Here is a 15,503-nt window from a genome sequence, read left to right as displayed (position 1 = left end):
ATGAATGGTACATGATTACTGAAAGAGACCTAAATTAAAAACTGTACTGAGAAGAAATACTTTCAACACTAAAAGTATCATCGAGTAATTCATAAAATTAAGTTTAACCCTGTGTGTCACACTACTCTGAAATGAGAAATCATATATTGTTCTGATACTCGCTTATTGTATTCGCGTATGACAGTGCCAGTCAAGTTTTGTGTCTACCTTACAGACCCTTCATGGCCTAGGGCGAATCCAGGGGTGGTTCGGTCGAACCCCCTAAATTTTCCCACAGAACGCTGGAAATCATGTTTCCGAAGACCTAATTTTCAAAATCTTCAACCCCTCAGAAGGGGAACAATTCTCCGAACCCCTCTTGACTAAATCTTGGACCGCCCCAGATGGCCTCGAGCCGCTGCATACCGGCGAGAACTTGTAGTATCCGTTAAAATTGTTTAACATTTTTCCCGACCGTTTTCGATCTATTTAATTAGTGAGGAATCCCGTTGGATTCCAATGATTGAACAAGAAAAGCCTCGAGATTGAAAATTTTCCTCTGCGATTGACTGCAAAGTTGCCAACCGGTTCAGCCGCGAGTTTTGATATTTTCAAGATGGTTTTTCCGTTCCATTCCGATTGAGATTGACCCTTAGGAGCTCAAAATGAACTTAACAATTGGTTTATTCGTCTACATTCTTCCATGGGATTATGGAGCACGTAAAGCGAAGTGAAGAGCGTAAAGGAAGTGTAAGAGCTGCTCGAAGCGTAGCCAAGAGGAACTTGAGCTTTCGTCTGAGTGCTATTTTTTCTCATTTTTCAGCCGCAAACCGCATCGCGTTTGCATGGTAATCGTACCATTGTGCACTCGAAAGTTGTTTTGTCGCTTTTTAGAAGGCATAGTTGCTCATCGCTATTTAAATCGAGTGATTATATAGCTTCGAATAGTGTATCTAAAAGATAGTCATGTTGCGGCACATTCTGTTGATAGTGACATAATTTACGCAGTGATTCATCTACCTGCGTGTTCCAAGACTTAAACTGAGAAACATACCTCTAAAGTTATTTTCTGTGGGAGAGAAAGTATACTAAAAACAGAGAAAATAGCGCGCGCACAGAAAAAAAAAATTTTGCCTTCTGTTGCACAATCTCATCCGGCTTTGCCAAACTTCACGAACATACAGATGGGGAAATGACATCTTAAAACGAACCCTTATTATTACATCGTAAAGGAAAATCATTAAGAGATATCCTAATAAGAGCTTAATTTTGAGGGCAGAGACAATTAAGACCGATTGTTCTTACCCGCTTCCTGATCAAGACTAAAACATCACGCCAATAGCTGTGAGGTTTTAGCCAAGAAATTTGAGAAGTGATTAAAAGACATCGGTCGGCAAGTGGTCGGCACGCTGACACCGTTACAACTCTGACCGGGTCACCAGTGTTGTGTTTGTCTCACACAGTTCATCTCCTCAACACTGGTGTAGTGTATTGAGAACATAGTAAAAGAGCACTTGTACCAATGTTAGTGATATTATTATAGGGCTACTGAACGATGTGAAAGTACTGTAATAAAGTAACATGATAATGATAAAATAATAATAATAATAATTTAATAGTACCACCGTGGTACTCTCAGAGTATTCTGAAGCCACTTTACGAGAACAAGAGAGGAAAGGCATTCTGGGACATATCACTATCTGCAGAACACGTGGAGGTGAGAAGCAACAGGATAGACCGCTGTACGGTTAGAGACAAGGAAAGGAAGTAGTGTTACTTGAGAGGACGAACAAGTACGCCCCTCTGCGGTACGAATTAAGGAGATACCCAGAGTACAAGATTGAGCAGTATGACATCATAATAGACGAACTTGGCGAGAGCTCGCGAAGGGTCAAGGAAAGCATACGCCCACTGGTTGGAAGTGGCCGATGTCACTGAGTGCTAAGGAGCATGCAGAAAGCTGAAGTCTCGAGCTCCCTTAATATTGCCAGGACTTTCAAGGTCCTATCGGACTAAGTTCTTCCAGCTACGTTAGTTTCAAGTATAGGTCTTAAACATTTATCTCCATTTTAGGGTCCATGGGTGTACCATTTTTGAACTCTTAAGTTTATTTGTGTCTGGACTTTTAAGGTGCTATCGGACTAAGTTCCTTAAACGACGCTAGGTTCAAGGATAGTTTTAATAGGTTGATGGAACATTTTTTTTACTTTTAGGGTCTAGGGGCACACAACTTTTAAAGTTTGGCTTTATCTATGTAGTAGTGATAATTGAACAGGCTACGCCTTTGGCGCCCTATATCAATTTTATTTGTAATCTGAAGCATTCTGAAGTGTAAACTTTGATAATAATCCAATTTAGCTATGGACATTCCACGAGGTGGCTTTTCTTGTCCACTGTTTCCAGATCGAATTGGAATTTAGAATGTTGTTTTATGTGGAGGGAGGAAAACCGGAGGACCTGAAGAAACTCTCTCTCGGAGCAAGGACGAAAGCCAACAACAACTTAACCACATGTGAGACCAGGTTCGTGGGGAATGGAGTCTTAGCCACAGGGATGAGGTGTGAATGGTTTCACCACTGCTCAGTTCCTGCTTCTATTAGAACAAACACAAAGGCAATATCAATTAAGGAACCCACGACGGGTAATGGGCTCCTAGTAATTATTAATTCTGCAGTCAAAAGTACTGCAATCCATGGATTCTTCCTTTTTCCCAATTTGATATGTGTGTTATAGATTCCCCCTTTTTTCTCAATTTAATAGAGATACTATTTCATATTAATTTGACAGCAACTTTCTTGATACCATACTTCGTGATGCTTGCAATCAATGGGATCCCTTTGTTTTATATGGAACTTGCAATCGGCCAATACCTGAGTCTTGGAACTGTTGGAGCCTGGACAGCTCTCTGTCCTATAGCCAGAGGTGAGCCTTGTAGTTACACCGCAGTTGCAATTTTTTATAAAACTCAAAAACTCAGGAAAGAGGGTGTGCTTTTTGTAGTAAGTATTTAAGTAGAATTGACAAGCTCTTTGCCAGATGCTATAAGCTGGGTTACTGCTGAAAGCAGCACAGTATCTTGGATATCCGTTGTAATAGAGATATGAAATTATGGCAAAGGATCTCTTCCACCAACACTGCGTTGAGCGATCTCTTACCTCCCCAGAGAACACGGCAGTTGAGAACTAGGTCGCATAATTATATTCTACCTAAGGTTCAGACAAGTCGTTTTAAATCGGTTTCTATTAATGGATATCTTTTCAATAGTAACTAATTTTTTCCCTTATTCATTCTATTGTCATGTTAATTGTTACACGTCTGTTTGCATAATAATTCTTAATAAAGACCTTTATTATCATTATTATTATTATTATTATTATTATTATTATTAGAGTTACTAACATAATTTTTTCACAGTTATTTAGCAGTCTTCATCTTTCACCATTTCAGTGTGCGACTAGATCTTGTTCTGGGCGGGTTTCAAATGTGCTCAAAAGACACAAAAATATTTGAGCTTTCAACTGTCAGCAAAGACTAGGCTGAAATATACTAAGTTAGACGTTTTAATAAACTAAATATAATATGCATTCTCACAGGTATTGGATTTGGAATGATCATGGTTTCTTTTCTGGTATCCGTCTACTACAATATGATCATCGCCTGGTGTCTTCTCTACATGTTTCAATCCTTCAGGAAAGACGTACCGTGGAGAACTTGTGATAATGAATGGAACACTCCTCTTTGCCAGTAAGTATCAAAATAACACCATTTATTACACGACTCGGGCAGTCAGAGGGCCAATAACTAAAATTAACCAATCAAAATGCTCTATTGCCGGTCAATATTCTCTAAGTATTGGACCGGGCACTGTCCCGAATGGTCCCGAATGATACCGCACTTGTGTCCCTTTGAACTTCAGTCGTATAATAAATCTCTTATTAACCAAGCTTGCTCTGGACCGTACTGGAAGAATATCGGCCCTCGGTCTTTTTTGTACGAACCTCGCTGCGCTCGGTCCGTACTGTCAAGACCTCGGGCCGATACTCTCCCAGTACGGCCCTCGCGCTTGGTTAATAAGATATATGAATTCTACTTGCTGTTTTTGTTTGGTTGTTCTTTCTTTTTCTTGTTTGCTGTGTTTGATTTTCATTGTCATGATTGTTACCTGCCATAAAACAGGAGAAGTTTGGATATCATACAGACTCCCATCGCTTGTGCAGTTTTTGATCTCGTTTTTCCCGATTCTTAAGGATCTCCATACTTATTTCTAGATAAAACAGTTATTTATTTATTCATAAAACGTGTTTGTCTATCGTGTGTTTTATTCCTAACAGAACAACGAGAAGAAATATTTCATTGAACTGCACAGCTCTAGGCTTTGCCGCTGACTGCAAGAGCACCAGCCCATCTGAGGAATTCTTTAAGTAAGAGTCGAGTATATTTTTTAATACCTTAGTTTCTAAGATCATCCGTACTTGACCCTGATGATATCTCCTGCTCAGGTTGTGGAAAAGTATTCAACGGCAGCGCATTGAGGGTGTGCATGAACGTTTAGGGTTGCGAATCGGCGGATTCGATCTGAAAAAAATGTTTCAATCTTTTGGAACAGAGAGAAAATATTAAACATACCTTTACTGCCTGCCTAGAAATAAGTTTTTAGTGGTATAACATTGCCTTAGCAAACATGGGCCAGGAGAGAAGACGTTGGATAAAATCTAAATGCCGAAAAAGAAAAAAATTGCATTCAAATGCCCCACCCAAAATTGAACGATTCTTTGTGTAATGAAAGAATGTTATACACTTTAGCCAGATCACTTAGTAGTTTTTGGTACTGCTGTTGGGTTTTTCGCTTGTAAGTATCATTCTATGATGCGAAAATTGTCTTCTTAAGCCATTCGCTCACGAAAGCACTATCTTTACTTTTACACTCCTTCATTAAAGCACGTGTAATATGCTGGAAAGACTCGACACTTTTGGTTCAAATGCCCCACTCACCCAGGCAAGGTTCAAATTCCCTACCCCCGGGCACAAGCAATGGTCATATGCCCGTGGGTTACCTGGGGGGGAGGGGGGAAGGTTAAGGATTCAAACTGATCGGTACTTAACTCTTCTACTATGAGTATATCAAAATGAAATAGTGTAACATAAGAATTAGCAAGATAACTTTTCCAGTGCGGATTTTTGACGATGTCTCATTGTATCTTTTTTATTATTATTATTAGCAATAACATCCTACAGATATCCAACGGCTTGTCTGACATCGGGGATGTGAGTTGGCAAATTGTCTTGTGTCTGATTCTTGCTTGGGTCATAGTCTACCTTTGCCTCATAAAGGGAGTGATATCCTCTGGAAAGGTAAGTAAAAACTAGACATTGTTGACAAAAAAAAAACAGATACAAAGCTCTATTCAAACTCTACTCGATAAATTAGGATTTCTGAATGACAGACCACAGTTCGTTGATCGAAGTCGGTTGTGACATTCAAAAACGAAAACAGGTAAACCCGCTTATTTTCTATTGCAAAAAGTCGATAACGATTTTGCTAACTTCAAGACTACCTTGCGACGCGGAATTTAGTCTTTTTGGCTTCTCGAAGGCGAATAGTACTTACAAATCAGATCACCTCCGAACTAGCCAATCAGCACGCGTGAAAAGCGCTATTCATCTGTGTGTTTTATACCTAACTGAACTGCGTCATAACTTGGATGAGGCATAACTAACTTTTATTATGGAATGTATCACAAACTAAGAGTTAGCAAGATCAAATCGTGATTAGAGGCCCTCAGCTTCCAGCGAAAAGTTATCTTGATTTCATACCTTCCCCCCTATACCTGACTGAAGGTCAATTTTCTCCTCCAGGTTGTTTACTTTACTGCTACTTTTCCATACGTCGTACTTTTTATCCTAATGATCCGCGGGGCCACTCTGGATGGTTCGTTACAAGGTGTAGAGTTTTACCTCGAACCAGATATCGAAAAGCTGAAGGATCCACAGGTATAATTTCAATTTGGACTGTTTCTGTCAATTTTCCATTTTAAAAGATGGCTGGATAACTTTATTGTTTGGCTCTTGCTTGTGCGTCATGTTTCATGATTTGACAGATGGTGCACGTTCCGAATTTTGTTTTAGGTTTGGGTTCGAGCTGCGTCACAGATCTTTTACTCCCTCGGGGTAGGATTTGGATCATTGATAACATTTGGAAGCTATAACAGATTCAATAACAACTGTGAAAGGTACGACTGTCACAATTGAAGGAGATGCAATGGATATGTAGTGGGTGTTTGTAGCTAAGCGCCAAAATAACAAATAGAGGATATTACGTGGCCGCTTGGGGATATGAAATTATCTTCTCGTGCTGTAAGTATCTCTCACGAGTGAGCGAAGATGAAATTCGTATCCCCAAGCGGCCATGTAATGTTCTGTTTATTTTATAGATACTGATGAAATTTCAAAAGAACCGGCCGCACGCCTAAGCGGGAAGCTTTCTTGTAATTGGCTAATCATGTTAGTAACCGAGGCGACAGAATACCCTCGCACGTGGAAGACAAAAATAGTAACTTCTTTGCGCGCGATGAAAATATGAGTTTTTAGTGAAAGAAAAAATCCTGATATTTCATCAGTATCTATATAATAAAATGGAATAGCATCCTACTTTGAGACTTCCCAGTTCTTCTTTTAGTCACGTTCTTCCCCGTAAATCAGGCTTTTTTTCAGTTGAATGCAAACATTCAAGCTCTTCTTGCTATTGCCGGGAGTCAAGCGTCGCAGCATTTTCAGACATACACCTTACATTTGCATCCAGCGAAGATATATTTTATCTTTTGAGTGTGGAATAGTGAAAATAGCAGTAGGTGTCATTTCTTCTACCACACCCCTCATAAAAGATCATTACGTCACCCCACTTCCAATGGCGCAATTCGTTGATCAAGAGTTTCATGAAATGTACTCTATTATTTTTGCAAACGGGAAAATGAAGCTCTGATTTGACTTATTTTTCTTCTAATGCCACAGAAAGATAGCAAACCCAACCCCATTAACGACTACTGCAAATATCTTCTCTCGATGCAAAAACTCGACTCTTATCGTATGCTGTTCAAATAAACATGATCTAAATCTCCATATTAATTATCAAAATGGTATATTTTTACGGAATAGACCATTAGCCATTCTCACTTGTCAACGAGCTCCTCATATACTCTTTTGTCATTCACAGGGATGCCATCATCGTAAGCGTAATAAATTGCGGTACAAGTTTCTTCGCGGGATTTGTGGTGTTCAGTGTTTTAGGGTTCATGGCTAAGACGTTGGACGTTCCAGTGGGGGAAGTGGTTACATCAGGTAATCAGCCGAATGTGCTATATACTTATAAATAGATTTAAAAAGTAAGTTAAAGGGCCAGAAGAAGCAAAAATGTTAAGTGTTCCCCACTCTTCTCCGTTTCCTCCCGACTACAGAAGGGATGCTTTCACTCAGGCATGAAAAATGACAAACCAGTTCGACAACTGCATCCCAATCGTTTCACAATCAAACTATAGCGTATTTTACATATATAAATGTTTTAATTGATATGCATGTAGTTGTAGTTATTGTGCTCTGATAGAGGTACTTTTTTCGAATTTGTCACCAGGTCCCGGGCTCGCATTTGTGGGTTATCCAGAGGCCATTTCACAGATGCCTTTAAGCTCATTATGGGCGATCTTGTTCTTTTTCATGTTGCTTACCCTTGGGTTGGACAGTCAGGTAACGTATTTGCATGGTTGTTCACTTGCTTGACTAATAATATACATGAAAAAATTTCTCAGTTCTGATTGGTTAAGATGAATGCAGTTTTCAGTTAATTCAGTGCAGAAGAGGGTTAATTCAGTGCAAAGAAAGAAACAAACCAGACATTCTGATTGGTCAGAATGATTGGTCAATTTTAAGGTCAATTTTACTTGTAGGGTTTGAATAAATTGCTTTTGCAAATGATATGCGCGCGTTTTTCTTCTCCACAAATTGCACTCGCCCTACGGGCTCATGCAATTTTGTTAGTCTTTGAAAAAATTTACTCGTGCTTATTTATTCCAAATTGCACTCGAAATCATGTGATTACCTATACAAAAAGATGAGTTTGCCGAATAGATACGTTTGAAAAATAGTTATATATCTAGGTAGGTTAATGAGTATGCACGTGAGTGGTTAAAGGGGGGGGTAGCTAAGCTAGTAGGCGGGCGGTAGCCGGCCTAGGGTAGGGAGATAGGTGGGTGCAGTTTTGGAAGATAAGCTGGTGGGTAGATGAGTCGCTAGGTAGTTCGGTAGCTATGAAGATCAGTTGATTAGCCCGAAGATATGTCTACCATATCTAATTTAGGTGTATCCTGTAAAACACAATCAATTTGTGGAGGAGGCGTGGCCGAGTGGTTAAGGCGCTGGACTTGTAATGCGGTGGTCCTACGTTGAAGTCCTCCTCCCTTCTACACAGTGAATTTGTTCTCGGTCGCTCTGAGTTCAACTGCTCAGCTGTGCTGTGTAAATAGCCAACTGATCTACCTCCTGCCAGTTGGGAGGCTTTTCAAATACTTTATGTTTGTTTGAAAAATTTTTTTGTTTGTTTGTGCGCATATGATCATATGTAAATGGATAAAGGCGCGTTATAGGTAGTAAATTTGTTATTATTTTTTTTTTATGATGCACTACTAGTATATGTTACTAACAGAAGTTGACGAATCATCACGGGAAGCAAACCCTCCTGAATTCATTTTAATATCTTGACCTACAGTTCGCTATGGTGGAGTGTGTCGTAACAGGGCTTTCAGATGAGTATCCAAAATACCTCAGAAAATACAAGTGGATATTTCTTATTGGCGTGTGCGTGTTGTTGTTCCTGCTCGCTATACCTATGTGCGCCGAGGTAAGAACGGACTGCTCGCAATTGTAAAGTCGTGCGATCTACGTAACCAGAACGTCCAACTGCTGAAATTTCACACTGATAAACCTCAATGTAATGGATTACTGTAAGACGATGGTGTATCATTTCTCCTTGAGAAAAAAATGTTCCACCTTACGCGACTACACACCATATTGACCATTAGGAAAAGGGTTCAAATGGCCGTTGCTTATGAAATTTCTACGAATAACGCATAAGTGGCTTACACAGCAAGTTCCTGTAGGCGAGAAAGAGTTTAAAGTACAGTAGTATAAACATGGACACCTGACTTTCATTGCCCCATGACCTTACACATCTAACCAGCTTACTGGTTCTTAGTTGTCGCTTTGTTCACCTTTTTGATTGTTTGTTCGTTTGTTTGTTTTTGCGATTTATATGACCTTTATCAACTAAAATGTCTATTGTTAGGGCGGCATGTACCTGTTCAACTTATTCGACGCCCAGTCAGGCGGTATCTCGCTTCTTTTCATTGGATTTTGCGAGGCAGCCATAATAGGCTGGGGAGTTGGTGAGTGTTGATGATAAAGGTTGCTATTAAAGTGCCCATAAACCCAAAAATGTTTTTATGCTTAAATAAATCCTTTTATAATTCTGAGCAAAATGGCGCAAAAATTTTGGTTTTTGGTTGAAAGCCGAATTTTCTATGAATTTTTAAAGTGGCGGAAAATCGAGATTCGAAAACCCATAACCGAGCAGCGGAACCTGCCGAAAGGGAATGAATCGAGTGTAATTCGTGACGTAAAACCCGGACTTTGAGCTTCGCGCGTTGTGACTCCGATCAAAGCTGAAACCATGCCTGGGAGATGTACCTGACATTATAACCAATGTGCACTTATTGACAAGCTTAGCAACAACGGGAGTGAGGTTATCGCGGCCGGAAACTTACCAGTCTCGGACTTTTTCTGTACCATTTAGGCGCTTTTGGAGCGCCTTCTCTAGGACCTCTTCCTCATTTCTGTCTCGTTCATACAACTCTATCCATTCCTCGTCCGCTAGCGGATCGTCGCCATATGCCTCTGAAACTGAACTGAAACTCTTTATTCGCACTATTTCAAGAGGTTACTACAGATTATAAAAGTCAGAATATATAAGAAACATTATTACACGACTCGAGCAGTCAGAGGGCCAATAACTAAAATCAACCAATCAAAATGCTCTATTGCCGGTCCAATATTCTCTAAGTATTGGACCGGGCACTGTCCCGAATGGTCCCGAATGATACCACATTTGTGTCCCTTTGAACTTCAGTCGTATAATAAATCTTTTATTAACCAAGCTTGCTTGGGACCGTACTGGAAGAATATCGACCCTCGGTCTTTATTGTACGGACCTCGCTGCGCTCGGTCCGTACTGTCAAGACCTCGGGCCGATATTCTCCCAGTACGGCCCTCGCGCTTGGTTAATAAGAAATATGTAAATTACATCAATAATCAAAAGTAAAATGTGCACAGTGACCAAAGTAGCATAGCTTTCGAGTTGGCCACTGTCACGTATAATTAACTGGTGTATCTTAACACGCCTCGTGCGTACCTTTCTCATCACTGGCCGTATAACTCGAATTTGGTGAACCATCAACTTCCAAGTCGTAATCTTTCATTTCTGAGACTTCAGAATCTGAACTAGAGGTCGGAATGAAGTCGTACGAAGCCATTTCTTGATCAACGTGTGCGTAGAAAACAAATGTCAACCGAATAAAAATGGTTTCAACGGCGCATAAAGAAAACTAGGCGTCTCCAGCTCGCGAAGGTCTCCTCTCTTGTCCGGGTTTACGTCACTAGTCCCAGTCTCCCTTTTACTCAGTCGTGGGAAGAAAAAACCAGACTTGAAAATTCATAAAAAATTGCAGATTTGACCAAAAACAAACATTTTTGCGCTGTTTTGCTCAGAATTATAAAAAGATTTATTTAAGCAAAAAAAAAAATTGGGGGTTTATGGGCACTTTAACAGTCTTGTGTCTTATGCTGTATGTTATTTACCAAGCAATAGGACGTCAGCTTTGAAACTCTTTACGGTGGCCAATTTACTTTATCAACTCAGTTGATTAAACCAAGATTACTAAGCAATGAGATAGTTAGCGTTACCGTGGCTTTAACTTCACCCGGACGATTTTAAAGGGAAGTTTGAATCAGCGAAGGCAAGACGCCGACGAACGTTTTTTTATCACTTAGTGTCAATAGAGGTTTTTTTCCTTTTTTTTTAACTTTGCACTAACATCTTTGAGAATAAATGAACTACGACATTGGCTCTCTTTGTAACGTAATGAGCGACATACGGGATCTGGCTAAAGAATGGGACAAACCGCAACCAGTCGGTAGAGCACCTGTTCCCACTGATTCATTCTGAAAACTTCATGGGTAAAGGCAAATGTTCTGCCTGCTGTCTGTACACGTATCAATTTTTTGTCATTTTTTTATTATCATTTTAGGCACAGAGACTCTTGGTGACATGATTGAAAAGATGATTGGCAAGCGTCCTAATATCTTCTTCTTGATTTGCTGGAAATACGTTTCCCCTATTGCTACTCTGGTACGGTACTCTTGGTTTGCCTGCACTTTCCTTTATCATATTATGAAACTTAAAAGGACCGAGGCGGGTGGTCTATATTTGAATCGAACACTCCGCCCGTCAACATCCCCACCAACATCACCACTACCAACGCCACATCCACTGCCTTTTTTTGCGGGGGGGCAGAGGATTTTCAGAACACTTTTGGATTGAGATACAACGATACAATGAGTGGACCAACCAACTGTAAGGCCAACGCGCCATTTAGTGTTATGGGGACCACGTGGAGACCAAATCGAGCTGAAAGCACAATTTCATAATATTAATTACTTTGAGATACAATGAATGTATGAAGTTCATATATTTTGAACTGCGGTATTAGATACGTATGATGCACGATCCTCGCAGTAGATAGCGCTATTTATGCAATAGCGAAAATCAGACCTGAGAAAAATCAGGCCTGTACGGGACTCGAACCACTGACCTCTGCGATACTAGTGCAGCGCTCTACCAGTTGGCTTGTTAGCTCAATTGGTAGAGCGCTGCACTAGTATCGCAGAGGTCAGTGGTTCGAGTCCCGTACAGGCCTGATTTTTCTCAGGTCTGATTTTCGCTATTGCATAAATAGCGCTATCTACTGCGAGGATCGTGCATCATACGTATTAATTACTTTGTTTACAGAAAAAATTGGAAGACACAAAGTCTTGTAATCAATAAATCAAAACTCTGACAAAAGTTGAGAAACAAAATGCCTTACACTGCGACCACGACGCAGGCTGCTGTTGACCAATTATGTTCAAAAATTTGTTTTATAGTTTTGGTCAGTTTATGGATTGAATAGACAATGCTAACGTGAATTGATTTAATTTTATTGTTATTATTTTTATAGGTAATTATTCTGGCGAGTTTGATTCAATGGTCCGGTCTCTCGTACGATGACAAGCCTTACTCTGCGGGGGGGGAATTCTTGGGGTGGGTACTGGCAATTTCCTCAATGATAATGGTTCCAGCATTCGCGATTGTCCAGTACATTTACGCCTCCAGAGAAAATACCGTACTCGAAGTAAGTATGTCATACACTCTGAAAGTTTCTTGATGCGTATTCTTCCTGGCTTTGACTGATGGGGTTCATCCTCAGAGGATAGAAAGATGTTTATTTAATTAATCTTACTTGTTCGATTTGTTTGTTATTTGGATGTTGTTGTCACAGCTTTTCATCTATTTCAAAGTTGAGCGTAGACTTTTGGACTCGTTTACAGAAACTGAAGTCGTTACTTGTTCCAAATGAACACGCATTTAAAGAGGTCGAGGAGAGAGAGGGAATCTCACAGAAGAAGTTGGAGATTAAGTGAAACCACTCATTAGGTATAGTTTCTGGCTACTTCAGTAATTTATTCATTTATTTACTTTTCTGCCTTACAAGAAAGCGGAACAGGCCAAAATCTCTAAGGTCTTAAGTCTATCTAACCCAATCTACCTTACTACTCTACCCCATACCATTGTACTAACAAACCGCACAACTCCATTCCCATTACAAGTAGCGAGGACCACAATAAAAAATGTTTTCAAACGTGGACTTAGTGGCCAGGGAGAGAGTTTACTTGCCTACTTGTAAAGACTCTGCAAAAATATCTCAAAATAATTCAAACATAATTCCATACCTTTATCAAGTATGAAAACTGGGTTACGTTCAGGTATATGAAGAGTTTCCAGTTTCCCTTTCGTAGAGCCAAGATAACACAACAATTCAGTTCCAAAAAAGTCTAATTTCAATTTTTTTTTTTTTAAGACAAATAATGAACGAACGATAGAGAAGATGTATGATATTTCCCATATGTTCAGTTGTCTCTCTGCCCATTTTCACCTTTGTTTGAATTATATATTACTGCTGTTTGGTTCTCAAATGTTCCCTTTACGTTGATTTTCAGCCTGCATCTCCCGTCCTGCATCATTAGTGACGTGTTTGCAATGTAAACCTTTTAAAAAAATTTAGAAAAGCTGTTCTAGTTTGGTTTTCTTAAAACTTTTCTTACCTTCTCTGGAAATATTGCCTGACATCTATAGTAGCTGCGACAGTACTTAAAAGTAGTCTTATATAGAGACGTAATATTATATCTTATTAACCAAGCGCGAGGGCTGTACTGGGAGAATATCGGCCCGAGATCTTGACAGTACGGACCTCGCTGCGCTCGGTCCGTACAAAAAAGACCGAGGGCCGATATTTTTCCAGTACGGTCCCGAGCAAGCTTGGTTAATAAGAGATTTATTATACGACTGAAGTTCAAAGGGACACAGGTGCGGTATCATTCGGGACCATTCGGGACAGTGCCCGGTCCAATACTTAGAGAATATTGGACCGGCAATAGAGCATTTTGATTGGTTGATTTTAGTTATTGGCCCTCTGACTGCCCGAGTCGTGTAATAAATATATATATATAGATACGATAGCGAGTCCGATAGATAGTGTCGACTAGGACATTACTGCCGGAATCTCGGGTTAAGAAAATTTTATTTTAGTAATTTTATTGATTTAAAGATAGAGAGTAATAAGAATTTTTTCTTTTAGGGGGGGTTCATTGTCATTAGCAATTCTGGAGTGCCCCTTAATTTCTCGTTTGATTTGAATTGTTTTTGAGTAATTTGATATAGCTCTTGTGCAATATCGGGTCTTTTCTTTGAAAAGAAAAAAAAGAATACATACACCGATGCTCGGTAATACTACATTTTAAAGAGCGTTTAATACCTCAAGCTTACTGATCAATTTTGTTGCCATAAAATGTAACGCACAGAAATAATAATGAGAGAATTACAGCTTGAAACGATTTAAAGGGATTACGAATGCCGAGCTTAGCATACTCTTTCCAATTTGCCAAAAACCAGGAGGTTGCTCCGCTAAGCCTTTGAACCGCTATAAATGACTAGCATCTAATTTCTCTTTCAAAATCACCCCTGAATCACACATTAAAGTCACGAGAATAAGGGCCTGATAACGCAAACCGGGCTCGCCCGTTTGGCTGGGCTGGCTCCGAGACCTCGTCACTTTTGTTTTACGGTTGGGCGGGATCCCGCTGCGTTAAACGAAAGTGACGAGATCTCGGCAAAACACTGGCTAAACTGAGCGAGCCCGGCTCATGAAATCAGGCCCTAAAGGAAATGATTCCCAACTAAAGAAGCTCTTGATTGTTAAACAAATTGTCCTTATCAGCTCCTTAGGATTTTTATAGAAAACAGTACATAGAATGTTTATACTCTTGTTAGTGTTAAATGTTTTAAAACTTATTGTAGTATTGACGTTTGGAAACACTGTCATTTTCAGTATCTTTTTATGAATTTTCTAACTGGTGTGGGTAATATTATTTGATGGTTTGTTAAATAAACCTTTGACTGAAAGAATTGCGCTTCTCTTGAACTATACTTGACCAATCCAACATCAAAAAGGTTGATCTCACTGCGTAGGCGGGTGGATTTATTCGGTCAAGATCGAGACATTATAAGTTAAAAACAACTCGAACAGGCTCAATAATTTTTTTTTGTTACTGAAATCTTGCTTTAAAGCCCTAGTCATAATCTGTTTCACCCCTGAAACCGCGACGTTCTTTCTAAAGTTTTCTGTATTAAGGCTGATTTTAATTAGCTTCACAATGCAACGCGTCTTGCGTTCAACATGAATAGATTTCCTCAGTGATCAGTATTTAGGGAAGTTGAGCGCATTCGCTTTAGTAGAGAAACGTTTTTCAAAGAAACACCAGAATAATCTCTTGGAGCTGGTAGAGTCAGGTTGACTTCAAACGGGAATGGCACATTATATCCCTGAAAAGCTTGCCTCTCTTTTAATAGCTCCAACTGAAAATAAAAAAAAATGTTTGCTTCGGTATAAAGATTGCACATATTTTCACGTATCCCCTCAGACGGCTGAGGGTAGACAGTCCAACATCAATTCTTTCCCTCAAGCCGGGTCTGCCTTCTATTTACTTTCAGAACATTGCTTACTTTAGATCGACAGCTAGATCTAGATATTAAAAGTCTACCTAGTTACTTCACGTTTATGCAAATCACTTAGAAAGATAACCTAACGCGAGCGAAGACAATGCGCGAT

General features: G+C 39.7%; 1 protein-coding gene across 2 annotated transcripts in view; it reads left to right on the top strand.

The window, feature by feature from the left end:
• LOC111326726 (sodium- and chloride-dependent GABA transporter 2) overlaps positions 1–13,397 on the top strand; it is a 15,142-nt gene extending 1,745 nt beyond the window's left edge. The window contains exons 1-15 of one of the 2 annotated variants that reach the window (XM_088734528.1): positions 2,277–2,620; positions 2,767–2,901; positions 3,573–3,723; positions 4,311–4,400; positions 5,199–5,331; positions 5,836–5,970; positions 6,106–6,209; positions 7,190–7,314; positions 7,604–7,716; positions 8,735–8,866; positions 9,311–9,410; positions 11,328–11,428; positions 12,297–12,470; positions 12,667–12,772; positions 13,336–13,397. In XM_088734528.1, coding sequence (XP_088590654.1) covers positions 2,401–2,620; positions 2,767–2,901; positions 3,573–3,723; positions 4,311–4,400; positions 5,199–5,331; positions 5,836–5,970; positions 6,106–6,209; positions 7,190–7,314; positions 7,604–7,716; positions 8,735–8,866; positions 9,311–9,410; positions 11,328–11,428; positions 12,297–12,470; positions 12,667–12,759 — 1,806 coding nt within the window. In that variant the 5' untranslated portion in view covers positions 2,277–2,400 and the 3' untranslated portion in view covers positions 12,760–12,772; positions 13,336–13,397. Of the gene's footprint in view, positions 1–2,276; positions 2,621–2,766; positions 2,902–3,572; positions 3,724–4,310; positions 4,401–5,198; positions 5,332–5,835; positions 5,971–6,105; positions 6,210–7,189; positions 7,315–7,603; positions 7,717–8,734; positions 8,867–9,310; positions 9,411–11,327; positions 11,429–12,296; positions 12,471–12,666; positions 12,773–13,335 lie in introns of those variants that run through there. The other variant, XM_022930794.2, reaches the window with a different exon arrangement.
• Positions 13,398–15,503: the final 2,106 nt, after the last annotated feature.

The sequence above is a fragment of the Stylophora pistillata genome, chromosome 1, assembly GCF_964205215.1.
Source record: "Stylophora pistillata chromosome 1, jaStyPist1.2, whole genome shotgun sequence".
Classification (NCBI taxonomy): Eukaryota; Metazoa; Cnidaria; class Anthozoa; order Scleractinia; family Pocilloporidae; genus Stylophora; species Stylophora pistillata.
Note: the sequence above shows the minus strand (reverse complement) of the source record. Positions and strands in the feature narration are given on the sequence as shown.